General features: G+C 40.0%; 1 protein-coding gene across 3 annotated transcripts in view; it reads right to left on the bottom strand.

Moving 5' to 3' along the window:
- KAT2B (lysine acetyltransferase 2B) overlaps window positions 1-18,237 on the bottom strand; it is a 128,599-nt gene that overhangs the window by 25,423 nt on the left and 84,939 nt on the right. For all 3 annotated transcript variants that reach the window (XM_056519961.1, XM_056519960.1, XM_056519962.1), the window contains exons 11-14: window positions 14,944-15,070; window positions 10,461-10,571; window positions 8,114-8,257; window positions 1,970-2,084 (exon numbers count right to left, since the gene is read on the bottom strand). In XM_056519961.1, the coding sequence (XP_056375936.1) occupies window positions 1,970-2,084; window positions 8,114-8,257; window positions 10,461-10,571; window positions 14,944-15,070 (497 nt within the window). The remainder of the gene's footprint in view (window positions 1-1,969; window positions 2,085-8,113; window positions 8,258-10,460; window positions 10,572-14,943; window positions 15,071-18,237) is intronic.

The following is an 18,237-nucleotide window of genomic DNA, read 5'->3' as shown; positions in this document are numbered from 1 at the left end:
ACATCCTTGCCAGCTCCTATTAGGATGGTGGCTGCGGTCTGGTTGGTGGTTTCTGGGGGCTTCCCTCAGCCGGTGGTGTCTCCTAGAGCACCCCTGTAGGGTAATCCTCATATGGAACACCTGCGGTGGTTGGAGGAGGACGGATTTTGGAGCTCCCAGGGAATTTAATTTGCCATGCATTTATTTGGAGATGACTGTGTCTTTCCTTCATTTACTGAATTTAGGGACCATTTTCATGTCCCTCCGGATGCCCACTTCAGGTATCTTCAGTTGCGACATGCGGTTTCTACACAGTTTGGTTCACTGGAAGTTACCTCTGTGTTTAATGAATTGGAATTGCTCCTGGGAACCGCTGACGTGGCCAAGCCTTTCACTCAGAGTTATGCTTTATTGCAATCAGTAGGTCCAGACCCGTTTGCTTTTGCACAGCTGAAGTGGGTTGAGGATGTTCCGAGTCTTTCTGTAGACATGTGGCAGGAAGTGGTTAAGATGTATTATCCTACGGCGGTTAGTGCCCGAAATATGCTCATTCAATCCAGGTTTGTTCTCCGTTTGTATTATACTCCCGTTAGACTGCATCGCATAGGGGTCTCAGGGTCGGATGTTTGTTTCAGGTGTGGGAGTGAAAGAGGTACTTTTTTACATGCTGTGTGGACTTGTTCCTGTGTTGTGCCCTTTTGGAGAGAGGTGATGTAATTCTTGTCAGACTATCTGGAATTCCCCTTTGTTTTGATGCCAGAAGTCTGTTTGTTGGGAATCATTAATGGTCTGGTGATGGGCTCTTATAGATGCATATTGATCCGTTTTCTCCTGTTTTGTGCATGCAAAGTCATAGTGATGTCCTGGAAGGATGTGTCATCCTATCCTCTGTCCCGGCGGATAGCCTTAGTGAATAAATATGTTCCTCTCTACCATACCTTGTACGTGATTTGGAAATGTCCCAAAAAATTTGACAAAGTTTGAGTGCCGTGGATGTTGTTGGAAGCCTCCCAGTCTTAGGGTGGTTACGTGAATAAATGGTGAGCTCACGTGATGTGTTCTGGTGTGTGTGAATGGTTGTGGTTGTGGTATGGTGTCACGGTGATGGTGTTCTATGTGGGGACCCTCCTCATCCTCCTACTATACTGGTTTTATGATTTATAGAACACGGTCTATTGTTTTTTATATACCAGGTCTTATGGACTGAATGTCAATTGGTACAGGTGGGGAGGGTCTTCTTGAGGCTGTATATTTGTATGTTGTTCATTTAATTGAACATTTTATTTAAATAAAAATACATTTCAAACCTAATACCATCATAGTTACTGCATTAAAGCCCTATATGTAGCAAATACATAATGGTATCTATAGAAAGTGCAAGTGTAGGCATTGAACTTGCGCTTTACTATAGCTACCATAGTCTATGTGCTGAAAAATGTGCACGTTTCTGTTGCTAATCAACATCTACTTATAAGTTTTGTCTGAAAGGTCAACATGCAGCAATTTTTGGCGATTTTGGAAGATCATTTTAATGTTTAAAAGGGCCAGGGTGCCATCCTAAAAAAAAAAATCATGTACTCACCTGTCTCTAGTCCCCTGCCAGTGCTATTGAGCTGGTGCCAGGCCTCATAGTAAGCACTTCCTATTCTCCATCAAAGCAGGCGGGAAATGTCTCCTCAGCCATTCAGTAGCCTCCTCATGCCCACTTACTCGCTGTGGGCATTTCCTGCGTGTCGGGATGGAGAGCAGGAAGCACTGAAATCCGGAACCAGCACTGGCAGCGGATCAGCAGAATTAGCACCATTGATTAATTTGACCGGTACAAAAAAACAAAACACAATCCTAGTAAAAGTGAGAGGTATCTTTAACGTTTTGCCTTATAAGCTACTTGTGCATTACAGATCTGGATACAAAGCTTTGTCATTTCTTGTATAAAATAAGTGTGAATGTAAATATCAAATTTTTCACTGACTGATAAAGAAACACTTACGGATTCCAGGGATGCTTTCAATAGGTATTTGCCGCACTCCTTCTTTGAAGCAAGACAAGCCGGGATACACTTTCCTTATCTGTGCTTGTTTCCTTTCAATCATTTTTTTGATGATCTGTAATAATTGTATAAGTCATGAAGTAATATAATGGAAAAAAAATAACCAAGCATATAACAAGCATATTATTAAACTAAACCTGCTGATTTCAGCGTATAACGTGTGTAGGGGCCTTAAAACTCTTCCACAACAGAAAAAAGATTGGGCAACTTAAATTCCAACACTAGATCCCGAGCGCACTGTCATGTAAGGAGCCTGGGCCCTGCCATCTTCCTGCTGCCTGGGCACCTTACATGGCAGTTCGCTCAGCCTATCACCAGCCAAGGCAGGACATCGCTGCGCCGGTGATACACTGAGCTCAGTACGAGTCACCGTCCCCAGGAAGCAGGAAGAAGACCATCACCGGAGGATCGAGACACCGATAACGGTGACACGGGGGGAACGTCGGAAGGTGAGTTAAAGTTTGTTTTGTTACTTTTTGCAGCCTGGGCCCAGAGGATTATAAAAAATGCATACTACAGATGTTTAGCCACGCCTAAGATGCATGTGTATGGAAGACTGGAAAGGAATAGCTGTTGACTAACATCAATTTGAGGGTATATAAGCACCTAAATACAGAAAAACTATAGAACAGACAGAAGCAGAAACTTTATATACATTCTATTCCATAGACTATGTATTTGTTAGGTTGACTGCATCAAGTTCTAGTACATTGTGTAGTCTTAAATCATACTACAGGGTAGAGATGGGAAGGTGATATAACCCTTCATGAAAGGCATCTAAGAATCTTTGCAAGTTCTCCAGTCTCATCTGAAGACCAACAAATCCTGAAATATAATTCAAATACTGAGAATTTTTAAAGTAGAGCAATATGCATTTCTGTCTCTAGGGGTGCTGCAGGAAAAATGATTCAGTTTAGTTTGGTTGTGGCGGGCTCCATCTTGTTGGTATTAGAGTCGTTGATGTTCCTGTCCTCTCAGATAAATGTCAATTAAGGCCAATCTATCTGATTCCTATTATTGTTCTCACCCATGACAGATAATGCTAACTAGAAAATTGGTTTCCTCCTCTTATTAAAATTTTCAATTTGTAAAACAACTCTAAAACAACATTTTGTTTTTCCATGGCTTCAACATTTTTCAGAAATTTGTACATCTCTTCTACACGCACAATAAAACTTTAAAAATGTTTTATGATTATTATTTTCACATAAAAAGCCAAAGGGGTACAGTAACTGTCCTGCAGCACAATATTATCATTTTAGAAGTCAATCTGAACTCTTTTGACCGTCACAAATAATTCACCTACAATCCAAATTTAGACCAACATTATTTTTTTTTTTTGTTCTGGTAAAAATAGATCTAACATTCAGTAATAGTTAAATTTCAAATTTACATGTTGAGGCTGCATGTAGCCCAAGCTTGGCGCAATCACCTCAAGGCAAAATTATAATAAAAAAAAAAGTGCAAAAGGTGAGCTTAAAGGGGTACTCCGGTGGAAAACAATTTTTTTTAACTTAACTGGTGCCAGAAAGTTAGACAAATTTGTAAATTACTTCTATTAAAAATTTTTAATCCTTCCAGTAATTATCAACTGCTGTATTCTCCACAGGAAGTTGTATTTCTTTCTGGAGTTCTTTTCTGTCAGACCACAGAGCTCTCTAAAGACACTTCTGCCCATTTCAGGAACTGTCCAGAGCAGGAGAGGTTTCCTATGGGGATTTGCTCCTACTCTGGACACTTGACATGACAGAGGTGTTAGCAAAGAGCACTGTAGTCATACCGAAAAGACATTAAAAAAGAACAGAACTTCTTTTGGAGCATACAGCAGCTGATAAGTAGTGGAAGGATTAAGATTTTTAAATAGAAGTCATTTACAAATCTGTTTTACTTTCTGGCACCAGTTGATTTGAAATAACCCCTTTAATATATAACTTTTATTGAGTTACAATAAAATCAAAGCTTTTGAGTGTTACTGTGTGTAATCCATTCCCAAGATAAAAACATGGGACCTCATTACGGAACCTACTATACCCGAGAGTAAACTAAGTACAGTATTTTAAGTACCAGGCTTAACTGAGTAGAGATAACACTCTGCTCAGAAAGAATTAGACTTAGGACGCTATGGTAAATAATGGTGTCCCTATCCACAATCAGACCCCTAGCAGGATAGTTCACAGCTCAAGGGGATATATTTATATACAACACCACCTATGATTAGCATGTATATCACTAACCATAATAAATCACTGAGCAGAACTTCTTATCAGCTCAGAAATAAATGGTAAATCCTCTGCATAGACATAGCATTCAATGGGCTCTGTCACATATGACATGTGATAAAAACAAAGGTTTCTAAATGCTAGATATAGCTTTGAGTAGTGCACACTAAGCACATTCTATCTGCGCACATAACCAAGTGGGACTCCTAATATAAGTCTATGGGACAGTGCCATGAGAAAAGAGAGCGGGAAGAGAAGCACTCAGCTGCACACTTCGCCCTGCTTGTTTTAGCGATTAGTGGGGGTCTAAACATGCAGACCTCGAATGATCAAAATGTTTGACATGTTTTACATAATGTCAAAGTGACAGGCATTAAAAGTGACAGTGACAGTCAGCCTGTAGCCACCACTGGGAGTAAATGACTCCATATTTTTTTATTATTGAGTTTAAAGGTGTTATCCCAAGGTTAAAAAGGTATCACTTATCTACAGGATGGGGGTAACTTAATTATTGGGTGTCCCTTAACTGTAAGCCTCATCAATCCTGAGAATGGACATCAATTGTCACCCAAGTGAATGGAGAGGTAGCGCACATGCTCAACTGCTGCTCCATTCATTCTCAACGGGACTTCTGGGCACAAATAAATGCTGAATTCTGCTATGTGAGAAAGTCCAATAGACATTAAATATGCTGTTATTCCAATAGTTTGAAGGACAACTGATCTCTATTCTTGCGATCAATAGGGACCCACCTGTGGATACTGGATATATATAATATGAAATCTGGCACAGAAGGGATTTTAAGTGTTTAATTTTCTTTTAGAATTTGGAAGACCAAACTTAGAATTCACTGAAATCATCATTTTACTTTTTTTTTAAGTCTCTGCAAGATGCTTAAAGGGAACCTGTTACCAGTTTTCTGCTTCCCAAACCCTGGGCAGCATTAAGTCACAGGAGCGGAGGCGGCGATCTGGGCGGCAGGATCCAGCAGGAGGTGAGGCCTGTTTACCTTCTGCTGTTGCTTAGCAACAACTCCCAGCATGCACAGCCAAAGGGCATGCTGGGAGTTGTAGTTATGCAACAGCTGGAGGCACAACTAAAACTCCCAGCATGCCCTTTGGCTGCCTGGTCATACTAGGAGATGTAGTTATGCAACAGCTGGAGGCACACTGGTTGCAAAACACTAAGTTAAGTAACAAACCTTTGCAACCAGTGTGCCTCCAGTTGTTGCATAACTACAACTCCCAGCATGTACGGTATGTCAGTGCATGCTGGGAGTTGTAGTTTTGCAACAGCTAAGGGTTTGCCCTCCCCATCATGTGAATGTACAGGGTACATTCGCATGGGCGGGGGTTTACAGTGAGTTTCCTGCTGCAAGTTTGAGATGTAACAAATTTTTCGTTGCAGCTTTAACTGTAACCCCCCCCCCCCCAATAAAAATGAAAAATATCTTGTACACCACTGTTTCCAAAACGGAGCCTCCAGTTGTTGCAAAACAACAGCTCCCAGTATTGCCGGACAGACATTGACTGTCCAGGCATGCTGGGTGTTTTGCAACAGCTGGAGGCATCCTGTTTGGAAAACACTGCCGTAGGGTATTTTCGGTATTGGAGGAAAGTGTAATATCTGCATCCGGGTCCATCCCTATGCAAATCCCTAATTTAGGCTTCAAATGCGCATGGCGCTCTCTCACATCGGAGCCCTGTCGTATTTCAAGGCAACAGTTTAGTGCCACATATGGGGTATTTCCGTATTCGGGAGAAAGTGCCTAACAAATTTTGGGGGTCTTTTTCTCCTTTTACACCTTATGAAAAGGTAAAGTTGGGGTCCACACCAGCATGTTAGTGTAAAAAAAAAAAAGCGTCTGAAAAATAGAAGCAATATGATTGGTTGCTATGGGCAACTGTTCAACAATTCCTGATAAATCTCCACAAATGATCACAATTTATGGGAAGACTGTCATAGCCATGTTAAAAAGCTGACATTGTTCTTATGTAACTAATGAAATAACATTGAGTTATCATTTGATCAATGCAGGTATTCATCTATGAGTTTGATATTTCATTTACCGAGCTCAGACTTCATTAACATTTCCCAGGAGCCCAATGACTGGACTCATTTATGGCTTCAATTTTACGCTTTGCTGATTTATAACAACATCATGGAACTCCTCTATTCAGTGACACAGATTATTGATTCTGCTGGTAGCTGGTAAATGCCATTCACTGAAAATATTTTGAGAGTTGCTATATAAAAGAAAGTATTATACTTTTACCATGGTGCAAAATACTATTAAGTCCTATGGTATCATGTTTTGTTTTTGTTCCTTTTTTCATAAAGCTCACAGAAAAGATATGCGAGGTTAACTGAGATATTCTCACACCCCAGAGAGAATTGCTAGAAAGAAAAAATAAAAATTCAGATAGAAAAATAGTAGAGGCTGGGAGCCCGGCTATGAGGACCGGCTGTGCCGATGTAAAAGTTCCTATAAGGAAAAGACACAGACTCATGTGCCACTCACCCACTCCACGCTGGTCCCGGTATAGATGGTTTCTTCGGTATCGATGGTTTCTAGAGCAAGAAACCATCGATACCGGGACCAGCGTGGAGTGGGTGAGTGGCACATGAGTGCCTGTGTCTTTTCCTTATAGGAACTTTTACATCGGCACAGCCGGTCCTCATAGCCGGGCTCCCAGCCTCTACTCCAGATATAGGAGATATTCCACTGCACAGAAACTTTTGTTATACATCTGCTATGATCGGACTTGTACCACTTATTTTCTAACTTAATATTCAAGATCGGTCTTTCTTTGCTACTTTTTTCATTTACAGGTTTAAAAATTGCAAGTTCATATTCAGTTACATTGTTACATTTTACATTATATCCAGTCACATTGCTCTATATGACTGCATTGAATGTGTTATATGCAAATACTACTTACTCCTCAAGGCTTATTTATTGGTAATTGATATTTATGCCAATTGGTGCATCATTTATTGCACAGCCGTAGGGCCCTGCGGCTGTGATTTTTTTAGCAATTTCAATCTTTTTTGTTATTTCTTTTTGTTATAACATTTTAGATTGTTACTATATTGGTCTGGAATTCTACTATTTTTCTATCTGAACCATTCATCCATCATATATTTTTTATTCAGTTTGTGTTGTAAAACACAAAAACCTCAAGTGTAATAATCATTTTACTATGGGCTAAACAAGATGAGGTTAACATCTGTTGTACTGTAGATTACTACAGACGATAAATGTATGACTGGATTAGACATAGCAATTTTTATTTTTGGTAACATAATTGTTGTTTTGATATTTGCATTTTGTGGAATTAATTCCCAATATTGAATCTGATGTAATATCTATTGGGGAGATTTATCAAAACCTGTGCAGAGGAAGAGTGGTGCAGTTGCCCATAGCAACCAATCAGATTGCTTCTTTGATTTTCCACAGGCCTCTAAAGAGGCCTGTGGAAAATGAAAGAAGCGATCTGATTGGTTGCTATGGGCAACTGCACCACTCTTCCTCTGCACAGGTTTTGATAAATCTCCCCAAATGTTATTAAAGGGAACCTATCATAACATTTTGCTGGCTGAACCACAAATCATCAGGGTGGTCCCCAGTGGCTTCTGCCCACCCCACAGGCCTCGACTGATAGATCTCTGCCTATACCCAAACTGATAGATTTGTCTATCCGGGCTGACAACTTGTGGTTTAGACCCCCAGAAAAATCATGACAGGTTCCTTTTAAACCTCTTGAAAATCTTTCGGACCCCCTGCCCCTATATTTGTTTGGCTTTAATTTATAATCAAACACAGTTTAATGAATATAACCAGACACTCCCATACGTACTTTACCTCTTTCTGTTTCTTAATAATAACAGAGAATTCAGTGTATGGGATCCTGGGATTTAACTCACATCCCATTAAAGTGGCTCCTTCATAGTCCTTGATGTATCCAACATACCTTGCTTTAGGTACTTTAATATCTTTAGAAAAGCCCTAAAATATGCAACGAAAAGAAGGAGAAATGCTTTGTAAAATAAATATAACCCAATTCTACATTTGAAAACTTGACAAAAAGTTTACAAATCTCTATGATCAAGTGTGTTACTTAAAGGGGTTAGAAAAACAGAGCTGATTTCTTTACAAACGTGGCCACAGTTTGCAGGTTGGGTGTGGTTTTGCAGCTCAGTTCCAATGAAGAGAATGGAACCTCGTTGTAATGCTGCACACAACCTGCGGACAGGTGTGGCTCAGTTTTTTCGAAAAAAATTTGCTTTGTTTTTCTATTCCTGATAACCCTATTTAAAGGGGTATTCTGTGCAAAAACATCTTATGCCTTATCGAAAGGATAGGGAATAAGATGTCTGATGACGGAGGGCCCGCCGCTGGGACCCCCCCTGATCTCTCTGCAGCAGCCCGCATTCTATGCGTAGCTGCGTTTGAAGTTTCGAAAACCTCGGGGCTTCCAAGACGGGGACGTGACGTCTCGTCACGCCCCCTCCATTCATTTCCATGGGAGGGGGCGTAACTGCCGCAACGCCCCCTCCCATAGACATCTTATCCCCTATCCTTTCGATGAAAGATGTTTTTGCCCGGAATACCCCTTTAACTATCAATGACCAAAATATTGTTAAACACAGCTTTAATAAACATATATGTACATATTCACACTCCAGGAAGGAATCTAAATGCATCTGTAATAAATATGAATGATATCAATTGGTTAACTTATTTTACAAGAAAGGAAGTTGACCAGCACTAGGCAGGAATGCACTTGCTTATTTGATATCCAATATTCATATAAAAATGCATAACGAGTACAGCAAAAGCACTGAAGCGTTTCGGGTGGTGTGTCCTTGCTTGGTTGCTATAGGCAACTGGGCAACTTTTGATAGATCTCCCCCATGGTCCGAACACGTTAGTGTTTTTGCTGTGCTACTCAAGCATTTTTATATGGATTTTAGATATCAGAAAAGCAAGTGCATTCCTGTATTTGCCTAGTGCTGAACAACTTACTTTCTTGAGCTGCTTTATGTTCTAGGCCAGGAATGCTGCTGGGGAGTTACTGCACCGGTGGATTTATCAAGGGTGAAAGTAAGCTGTTATCATTCTTTGTTTAACTACACATCAAATGAATTTAAATTTAAAGGGGTACTCTGGCGCTAAGACATCTTATGCCCTATCCAAAGGATAGGGGATAAGATTCCTGATCGCGGGGGTCCCGCCACGAACACACTCCGGGGACTGACTATAACGGGGGTGCTGTGTGCAAGCGGGGGTCCCCCAGTGGCGGGACCCCCACGATCAGGCATCTTATCCCCTATCCTTTGGATAGGGGATAAGATGTCTTAGTGCCGGAGTACCCCTTTAAATTTTTACATTTTGCATAACCTGGATCTGTATTTTTTCTTCCTTTTAATCACCAGCATTTCTTTTTAAATGTCTAAAGTGTACACACAAAATAATGACAAAAACCCACCAACAATTCTAAAGATTCTGCTATACAACATCCAGCAAAAATGCAACTTCAGTAGGTCTATCGGGGGCATTTATAAATCCTGACACACCAGTCAATCAGCAGTTTGGTACAGCCACAGTGCCTGGATGTAAACTATATATAGTAGCCAGAAGCCTTGGCTCCATAAGTTGTATAATGTATCATTGTATTAAGCTCAAAATAAAGTGAATGTTTCCATCTGCTCCCGGCTCCTGAACATGTTTTAGCTTCGGGCTCAGTGGCTATGAAGAACAGCTGATAGGCAAGGCTGCCGCGTATCGGTTCCCCCCACCAGCTATTGATGGCCTATCCTCTGGATCGAGTTTTCCCTGAGAAGCCCCCTTATGAATCATAATACCTTATTTTATTTGAAACCATCGGCAGTCCACGCAGCTGTTCATAATAAAATGATGTAATGTCATCTTTGTCCTGTTTTTACAAGCCAAACCTTTAGAATGAAGATGCTCATTATTTATAAATGTCCAGCAAATCCAACAAATAATGGATACAAGAAGTATAATAACATGGGATATATATTTTGTTTCACAGCAGGCTTCCAATATGAAAAAGAATTGTGTTAACACTCAACATATTTCATTTTCAAATAGCGAAAAAGCTGCAAATGGAGAAGTATAAAAAAGCCACATCAGCTGATATACTTAGATGTTCTTTGTTTTTTTAATCTGCAGCCATAAACAATACCTGTTTCTTGAAATAGCCTATTGCATATTCATCAGCATAGGTAAGAAAGTTGAGCACATTATGCTTGATATGGTACTCCTTCAAATGATTCATTAAATGAGTCCCATAGCCCTAAAAAATAAGAATATAAACATGTAAATATTGTACAGAAGGAGATATATACAAATTCATGGCATGATAATACTGGATCATATTTTCATGTTTAATACCAAAACAATCATCTGTTCTATATACGTATCACGTACAGTAATATGTGGTAAACTATGATTGGAAAATGACTAAGGTAAATCGAAATAGTAAGAAATAGTAAGGCTAAGTTACTATATATATCCCAAAAACTTAAAGGAGATTTGCAGTCATAGACACTTATCCCCGGTCAACCTCTTAGTGAGCTCAACGATATGCGTATTAGCCATGCAGAGCTGCGGCAATGCCGGGTCCCTGAATGGGAGATCACGGGGGGGGGGGGGGGGGGGGGGAATAAATGTCTATGGCTGTAGTACTCCTTTAATTTACGAAACGGCTAAAGAAAAAGGAAAAGGTCAAAAAATTTATATGAACAGGTTCAAAACAAGGTCCAAAATAAAACTCAAAAAACTGTAAGTGAACATAGCCTGGACACTATATGTCTGTGAATCATAGTGCTGTTCTCCTCTGCTTAATGCACAATATTAGCCCAATCGCTGCAAAGTGCATGACTAGCATATTCTTTTATTTTATACTAGCTGTGTACCCTGCGCTGCCCGGTTTTTCCTACCTTATCCTTGTGGGGGAGGAAAAGCAACAAAGAAGGAAGCTGATATCCCAACCCCAAATCCCCTCCTCATATTCCGATCTCATATCCTGTCTTCATATCCCATCCCCACATTCCGTCCCCATATCCTGTCCTTATATCCCATCCTCATATCTCGACCTCATATGCCGACCTCATATCCCGTCCTCATATCCCGACCTCATATCCTGTCCTTATGTCCCATTCTCATATCCTGTCCTCAGGTGGGAGTGATTTGTGATGAAGATATTTTATGCTGAAAATTGAAGGGGACGTGGCTTTGTGGGACTGGGCGTGATTTGCAAGCCAGACCGATGCACAAAAAGGGTAGATAATAAAAGGGTTGGAGCTTAAATAGTGGGCATGTCTTGGTGAGATGGAGTGTGGCTTGCAAGCCAGACTGACACATTCACCAAGAGATGCAGAGCGGAGCTTGTGGAGTAAGGTACTGGAAGTCCCATATACTTGAATGGGACTTGAAATCAAAACCCATCTTTTATATAAGGGTGTAGGTAAGGGTTAATTTAACTATTATATATTTTTATTTGACAGGTGTACCAGGTATTATTGAAATATCTCCAGCCGTACGGAAGTTATGTGGAAACATACATTTCCCATTGATTTGCATGGGACAAAAACCCCAACCCTCACAAATGGGGGTAGGTAAGGGTAAAATTAACTATCCTATATTTTAAGTGGACATATAAGTAACATGTGACCAAGTATTATCAAAATATCTCCAGCCGTTTTGAAGTTATGCTGTAACATATACTTCCCATAGACTTGTATGGAAATTTTAACAAAAACCCCGACCATGGCAAATGGGGGTGAGTAAGGGTTAAATCACCTATCCTATGTTTGTTGTTGACATATAAGTAACACATGTGCCAAGTTTCATGTTAATATCTTAAGCCATTTGGATGTGATGCTGGAACATACATACATACACACACACACACACACACATTGAGTTTCATAGATATAGATATACAGTATTTGCATATAAAAGTTTAACATTTACATACGACTTTGCATTGAATATTTAGTACTTGCGCTACTGAATATCATGGACTTACAAATGAACCAACAAAAATCCTGTTATGCATATAAAGATACAACAGGAAATGTAATTACTTCTGTAGCCAGTAATGGGTGGATATTTCTAGGTTTCAGGAGAGAGAACAGGATGCACTGAGAAGTAGGAACACCATCTGCAGGGGTTCAGTGGCAGGAGAGTACATGTATATTTATTTTCTCCCCCCACCTTGCACAAATTTAGATATAAAAATATTTATCCGGGGAACCTCTTTTAGCTTAGCTTTTGTATTTTTTTTTAAACTACAAAGACTGTAGTAAACCTTAATTTTAAAGGTTTTATCCAGTGGAATTACATAATTTTTTATTGTCCCCAGCCTGCCTACAACACACTGTAACTCACCTTCCAGCGCTCCCGGGATGCCCCGTCCATGGCCGTTGTCTCTGATTTCCTTAGAGCTGCAGAGCATAGCGTCTATAGCTGGGGGATCTAAATCACTGGCCAAGGCGGTACCACACTGTGGCCAGTGATTGGTGGAGTGGCACTGTGATGTCATGTCTACTGCTCCAGCCGGTTCTGCTGAGGAAGACTGTCAGTGGAGACTTGCCAGAGACTGGGCACCTTAATCCTGTAGCTACGAGGGAGCGGTGGAAGGAGAGTTAAAGTGTTATTTTTGTAGGCAGCAAGGAGGCAATAACAAACTACCTAGTTCAACTGGATAACCCCTTTAATGGGCTTGTTCTATCTATGAATCTTTATCTGTCAGCCCTTTTAGATTATATGGACATCACAGAGAGTCTCCCTCTGAAAGTATGGGTTAAATGCTAGATGCCAAGTGATCAGACGAACACGGGAACAGGTATCTGTAAGGTGTTGTATTCGAGAGGCAGTGCAGATTTGTATCATTGCTTATAGATAGACAAACAGTAGAAACCATCACAAGCTTTTTTGTCTAATGTTATAGAAGTATACCCTACAACTGTGGACAACTCCTCATTGGGTACAGTCATAGTATACAGGTTGATCAATACTTCAAGCCAGATGTACTTGTCACAAAGGGGAAAAGGGGTTTGTCCTATAAAAGACACAAGAGCCAAATTTACACACTGCACACTGTTGTTGGAGCTGAAGAAGGTGAAGAGGTATCAGTGCTTTTTCAATAAAGAACCAGTATTTTTCTACCATAGAACAATAGTAAATGGAAAACGATATTTTCATAATGAACCTGATCATTAATTATACCTTACAGGAAAACCTGGGGCTACACATTATCATGAATGCAAAATGGGTATGTATAAAGGTCTGTCTGGATCTCTATCCAAAAGGAATGACTTTCAGGCAGAGCCAGGTGGAGTGAAGACTGCCAAGCCACAATGAAAACACAAATCCGAGTCCCTCGTTTCCAGCAACTGGAGTCTAACTGGGGTAAAATAGAGCCTATGTATGAGAAAGTCCCAGGCACTAACCTCTGATTTAAAATAGGACCTTCCAATCTCAATCTTCTTGGGTCAACTCGGGTCCCTCGACCATTTGTGAAAACCTCATCAAATGGTGCGGCACAAATCGTTTGAAATAGATAGTATGCCTGAGTGAGAGGTGTTTGCAAATCTGAGGTACCCAGAAGGACTTCTCATTTAGAGAAGTCAGTAGAAGTGGTAAAGGAACCAAACTGGGCCTTGAAAGTCTTTAGTAATAAAATGAGAACAAGTGAGGAATACGGCTCTTGTCATGATAATATATCAATATATCATATATTTCAAAAGGATATCTCCCAGGAATTTAACACCAAGCATGTCACACCAGTAATTTACGGTAAGTCTTCCAAGTGCAGAAAGTAAGGGAGATGAGTGTTAAACCACAGTGGCACCCTAGGGGAGGGGAGTAGATTAGGGATCAGTTTATGTGCAGTAGGCAAAACCCTTGCCACAGACTGATGTTCCCTTTAGCCTAGCTCTCTGTAGCACCAACAGTCAAAATAGAACTTTAGTTTTATGCTCACTATGAAACAATATGAAATATAATTTAAATAGTAACACACTAAATAGACAGGTATACCAGGCACCGCTCTGTATAACACTAAGATCCTGTAAGGTAGCTCTGATAGGCTAAAAGTATAAATAGCAGCTGGCTGTGTCCTTGGGTGCAGACATTCGTAATAAATAAAAAACTTCAAATGGATAACGTATGACAAGAAGAAATGAAGTCGCACTCACCCGGATTGTTACTTCAGCGTGATTAAAATGTATTCAAACAAATTGCTGCAGATTACGGGGAATATAATTCCATGGCGGGGAGCGAGGGCCAGCGAGGCTCTCAGACACGGGGCATATCACTGATAGGCTACTAGTTTCACGTCACTACGGACGCTTCTTCCGGTATATCTGGGCCGGAAGAAGCGTCTGTAGTGACGTGAAACTAGTAGCCTATCAGTGGTATGCCTCACGTCTGAGAGCCTCACTGGCCCTCGCCCCCCGCCATGGAATTATATTCCCTGTAATCTGCAGCCATTTGTTGGAATAAATTTTCATCACGCTGAAGTAACAGTCCGGGTGAGTGCGACTTCATTTCTTCTTGTCATACGTTATAATTTAAATAGTCTAAAACTAAACAATATGTATTAGTCTATTTATTTAGCTAAATAGAGAACATAAGATACAATAAGGACAGGTTCCCACCTTTACTTGTTCATTTGATGTCACTGCACAAAAAACTATTTCTGTGAATCCTTGACTTGGAAACATTCGAAAGCAGATTCCTCCAATCACACGGCCATCTTTGATTAAAGCAAGGGTTTTGTGTTTTCTGGAAAAAAGAAGTTACATTTAAAGTGCCCCTGTCATTTGCAAAAAACATTTATATAATGTAGATAATAACATTATACGTATATTTGTAATATACATTGTCTAAAAATGAATATATTTTTTGAGTGAAAAAACGTTGTCTTTTCCTTGCAGCTATTGCCTGTGTGTCTCTGTACAGAGACAAAATACAGGAAGTGAGGGAGGGACAAGCAGGGCTCTGTGCAGGCTCCTGGCTTGTCAATCATCCTGATGTGTTAGCCGGGGGCGAGCCCCAGCTGCAACCCCCATACTTCACTGTAGAGATGGTATTGGGTAGGTGGTGAGCAGTGCCTGGTTTCTTCCAGACAGAATGCTTAGAATTGAGGCCAAAATGTTTAATCTTTGTTTCATCAGACCAGAGAATCTTGTTTTTCATAGTCTGAGAGTCCTTTAGGTGTTTTTTTTTTTTTTTTTTGCAAACTCCCGACAGGCTTTCTTATGTATTTTACTGAAGATAAGTCCCCCCCCCCCCCCCCCCCCCCCCCCCAATAATCTAGTTTAGTGGGGCAGTCATCTCTAGGAAGAGTTTTTTTTTTTTTTTGTGGCTGCACTTAAAATTCCTAAGAAGCCCAGTGGCCTACCAGAGGGTCTTAGTACTTATGTCCACGTAAAATATACGTTTTTTCCTTTGTAATAAATTATCAAGTATTTCTAAAATACTGTCATCACATTCTCATTATGGGGCATGGAGTACCGAATCATGGAGGAAAACTTGATTTTAGCCGTAACATAACAAAATGGGAAAAAAGTGAAATCCTTAGTATACATCTTCTCACGGACACAGAGGATACATTTTGTCCTGTCTAGGCAAATGTACATGTGCATTACTGAATAGGAATATTTACATCTATTGGATTCTCTGTGTAGGGAAAGACCCTGAAGTTATAATCTGACATAAAGCCACCTTAAACCCACTTAAGACTTTAATCCTACATATTTCATAATATTTCAGAACTATACCTCACCACAAAGTTAGTGTGGGCATTTATATGACAATATGTGCCTACATAGCTTCTGTACTCATCTAAATGTGTCATAACACCAAAAGTAGCCATACTGTCCCAGTAGAATGCAATTTCCAACAAAGGCCACTCTATTGCTAGGTTCACACAGTGTATTTTCAGGTGTATTTCACTGTATAAAATGTGTCCGCTAAATTCTGCAAAAACTGCATCCGTATTTTTAACATTAAAGTGTTCTATGTATGTTTATGGGAAAGAGATTGTCTGTGAACACAATATGTAAATAAACAGATTTTTTTTTTTTCAGCCCAGTAAATATGCATAGTGTTGTAATCCACATATTTTTGTTAGGCCCACAGAGTTGAATGGAACAGCCGCACATTTGTCCAGCCACTGCTTCATTTAACCAGCGGTCAGACTCCACAAATCAGATACAATACTTAGTGGTCTACACAGGTTTAAAAGGAGTATTCTGATGAATTTATTTATTTATTTATTTTTTTCATTTCAGCTGGCTTCATAAAGTTAAACAGATATGTAAATTCTTTCTATTAAAAAATCTTAACCTTACCAGTACTTATTTGTACTTAGTTGTTCTTTTCTGTCTGACAACAGTGCTCTCTGTTGACACTTCTGTCTCTCAGAAACTGTCCAGAGCAGGAGAGGTTTGCTATGGGGATTTGCTGCTACTCTGGACAGTTCTTGAGACAGACAGAGGTGTCAGCAGAGAGCACAGTTGTCAGACAGAAAAGGAAAACTCAACTTCAGCACCTGATAATTACTGGTAGGACTAAGATTTTTTTATAGAAGTAATCTACAAATCTGTTTAACTTTCTGGAGCCAGTTGATATAAAAAAAAAAGTTGTTTTTCACTAGAGTACCCTTTTAATATGTACGTGTATATGTACAGTCATAGCCATAAATGTTGGCACCCTTGAAATTTTTTAAGAAAATGAAGTATTTCTTGCAGTAACACATGTTTTGCTATACACATGTTTCTTCCCTTTGTGTGTATTGGAACTAAACTAAAAAAGGGAGTAAAAAAAAACATATTGGACATAATGTCACACCAAACTCCAAAAATGGGTTGGACAAAATTATTGGCACCCTTTCAAAATTGTGGATAAATAAGATTGTTTCAAGCATGTGATGCTCCTTTAAACTCACCTGGGGTAAGTAACAGGTGTGGGGTAGAAATCACATCTGAAAGCAGATAAAAAGCAGAGACATTCACTTAGTCTTTGCATTGTGTGTCTGTGTGTGCCACACTAAGCATGGACAACAGAAAGAGGAGAAGAGAACCGTCTGAGGACTTGAAGACCAAAATTGTGGAAAAATATCAACAATCTCAAGGTTACAAGTCCATCCCCAGAGATCTAGATTTGTCTTTGTCCACAGTGCGCAACATTATCAAGAAGTTTGCAACCAATGGCACTGTAGCTAATCTCCCGGGGCGTGGACGGAAGAGAAAAATTTATGAAAGGTGTCAATGCAGGATAATCCGGATGGTGGATAAGCAGCCCCAAACAAGTTCCAAAGATATTCAAGCTGTCCTGCAGGCTCAAGGAGCATCAGTGTCAGCGCAAACTATCTGTCGACATTCAAATGAAATGAAATGCTATGGCAGGAGACCCATGAGGACCACACTGCTGACACAGAGACATATAATAGCAAGACTACATTTTGCTAACTTGAGTAAGCCAAAATGCTTCTGGGAAAATGTCTTGTGGACAGATGAGACCAAGATAGAGCTTTTTGGTAAAGCACATCATTTTACTGTTTACTGAAAATGAAATGAGGCCTACAAAGAAAAGAACACAGTACCTACAGTGAAATATGATGGAGGTTCAATGATGTTTTGGGGTTGTTTTGCTGCCCAGGTAGTAGTGTGAAGAAATATGTTCTGTATCTAGAAATTCCATAAAACATCAATTTTATTTGTAATTCAAAGTATTAAAAATCTCTGAAAATCTCTTGAATGTGTGCAAGGCATCATGAATTCAGAAGATTACCAACAGATTTTGGGTCGCACTGTACAGCCCAGTGTGAGAAAGCTGGGTTTGCGTCCGAGATCTTGGGTCTTCCAGCAGGATAATGACCCCAAACATACATCAAAAAGCACCCAGAAATGGATAGCAACAAAGCGCTGGAGAGTTCTGAAGTGGCC

The sequence above is a fragment of the Hyla sarda genome, chromosome 5 (genome assembly GCF_029499605.1).
Source record: "Hyla sarda isolate aHylSar1 chromosome 5, aHylSar1.hap1, whole genome shotgun sequence".
Lineage (NCBI taxonomy): Eukaryota > Metazoa > Chordata > Amphibia > Anura > Hylidae > Hyla > Hyla sarda.
Note: the sequence above shows the minus strand (reverse complement) of the source record. Positions and strands in the feature narration are given on the sequence as shown.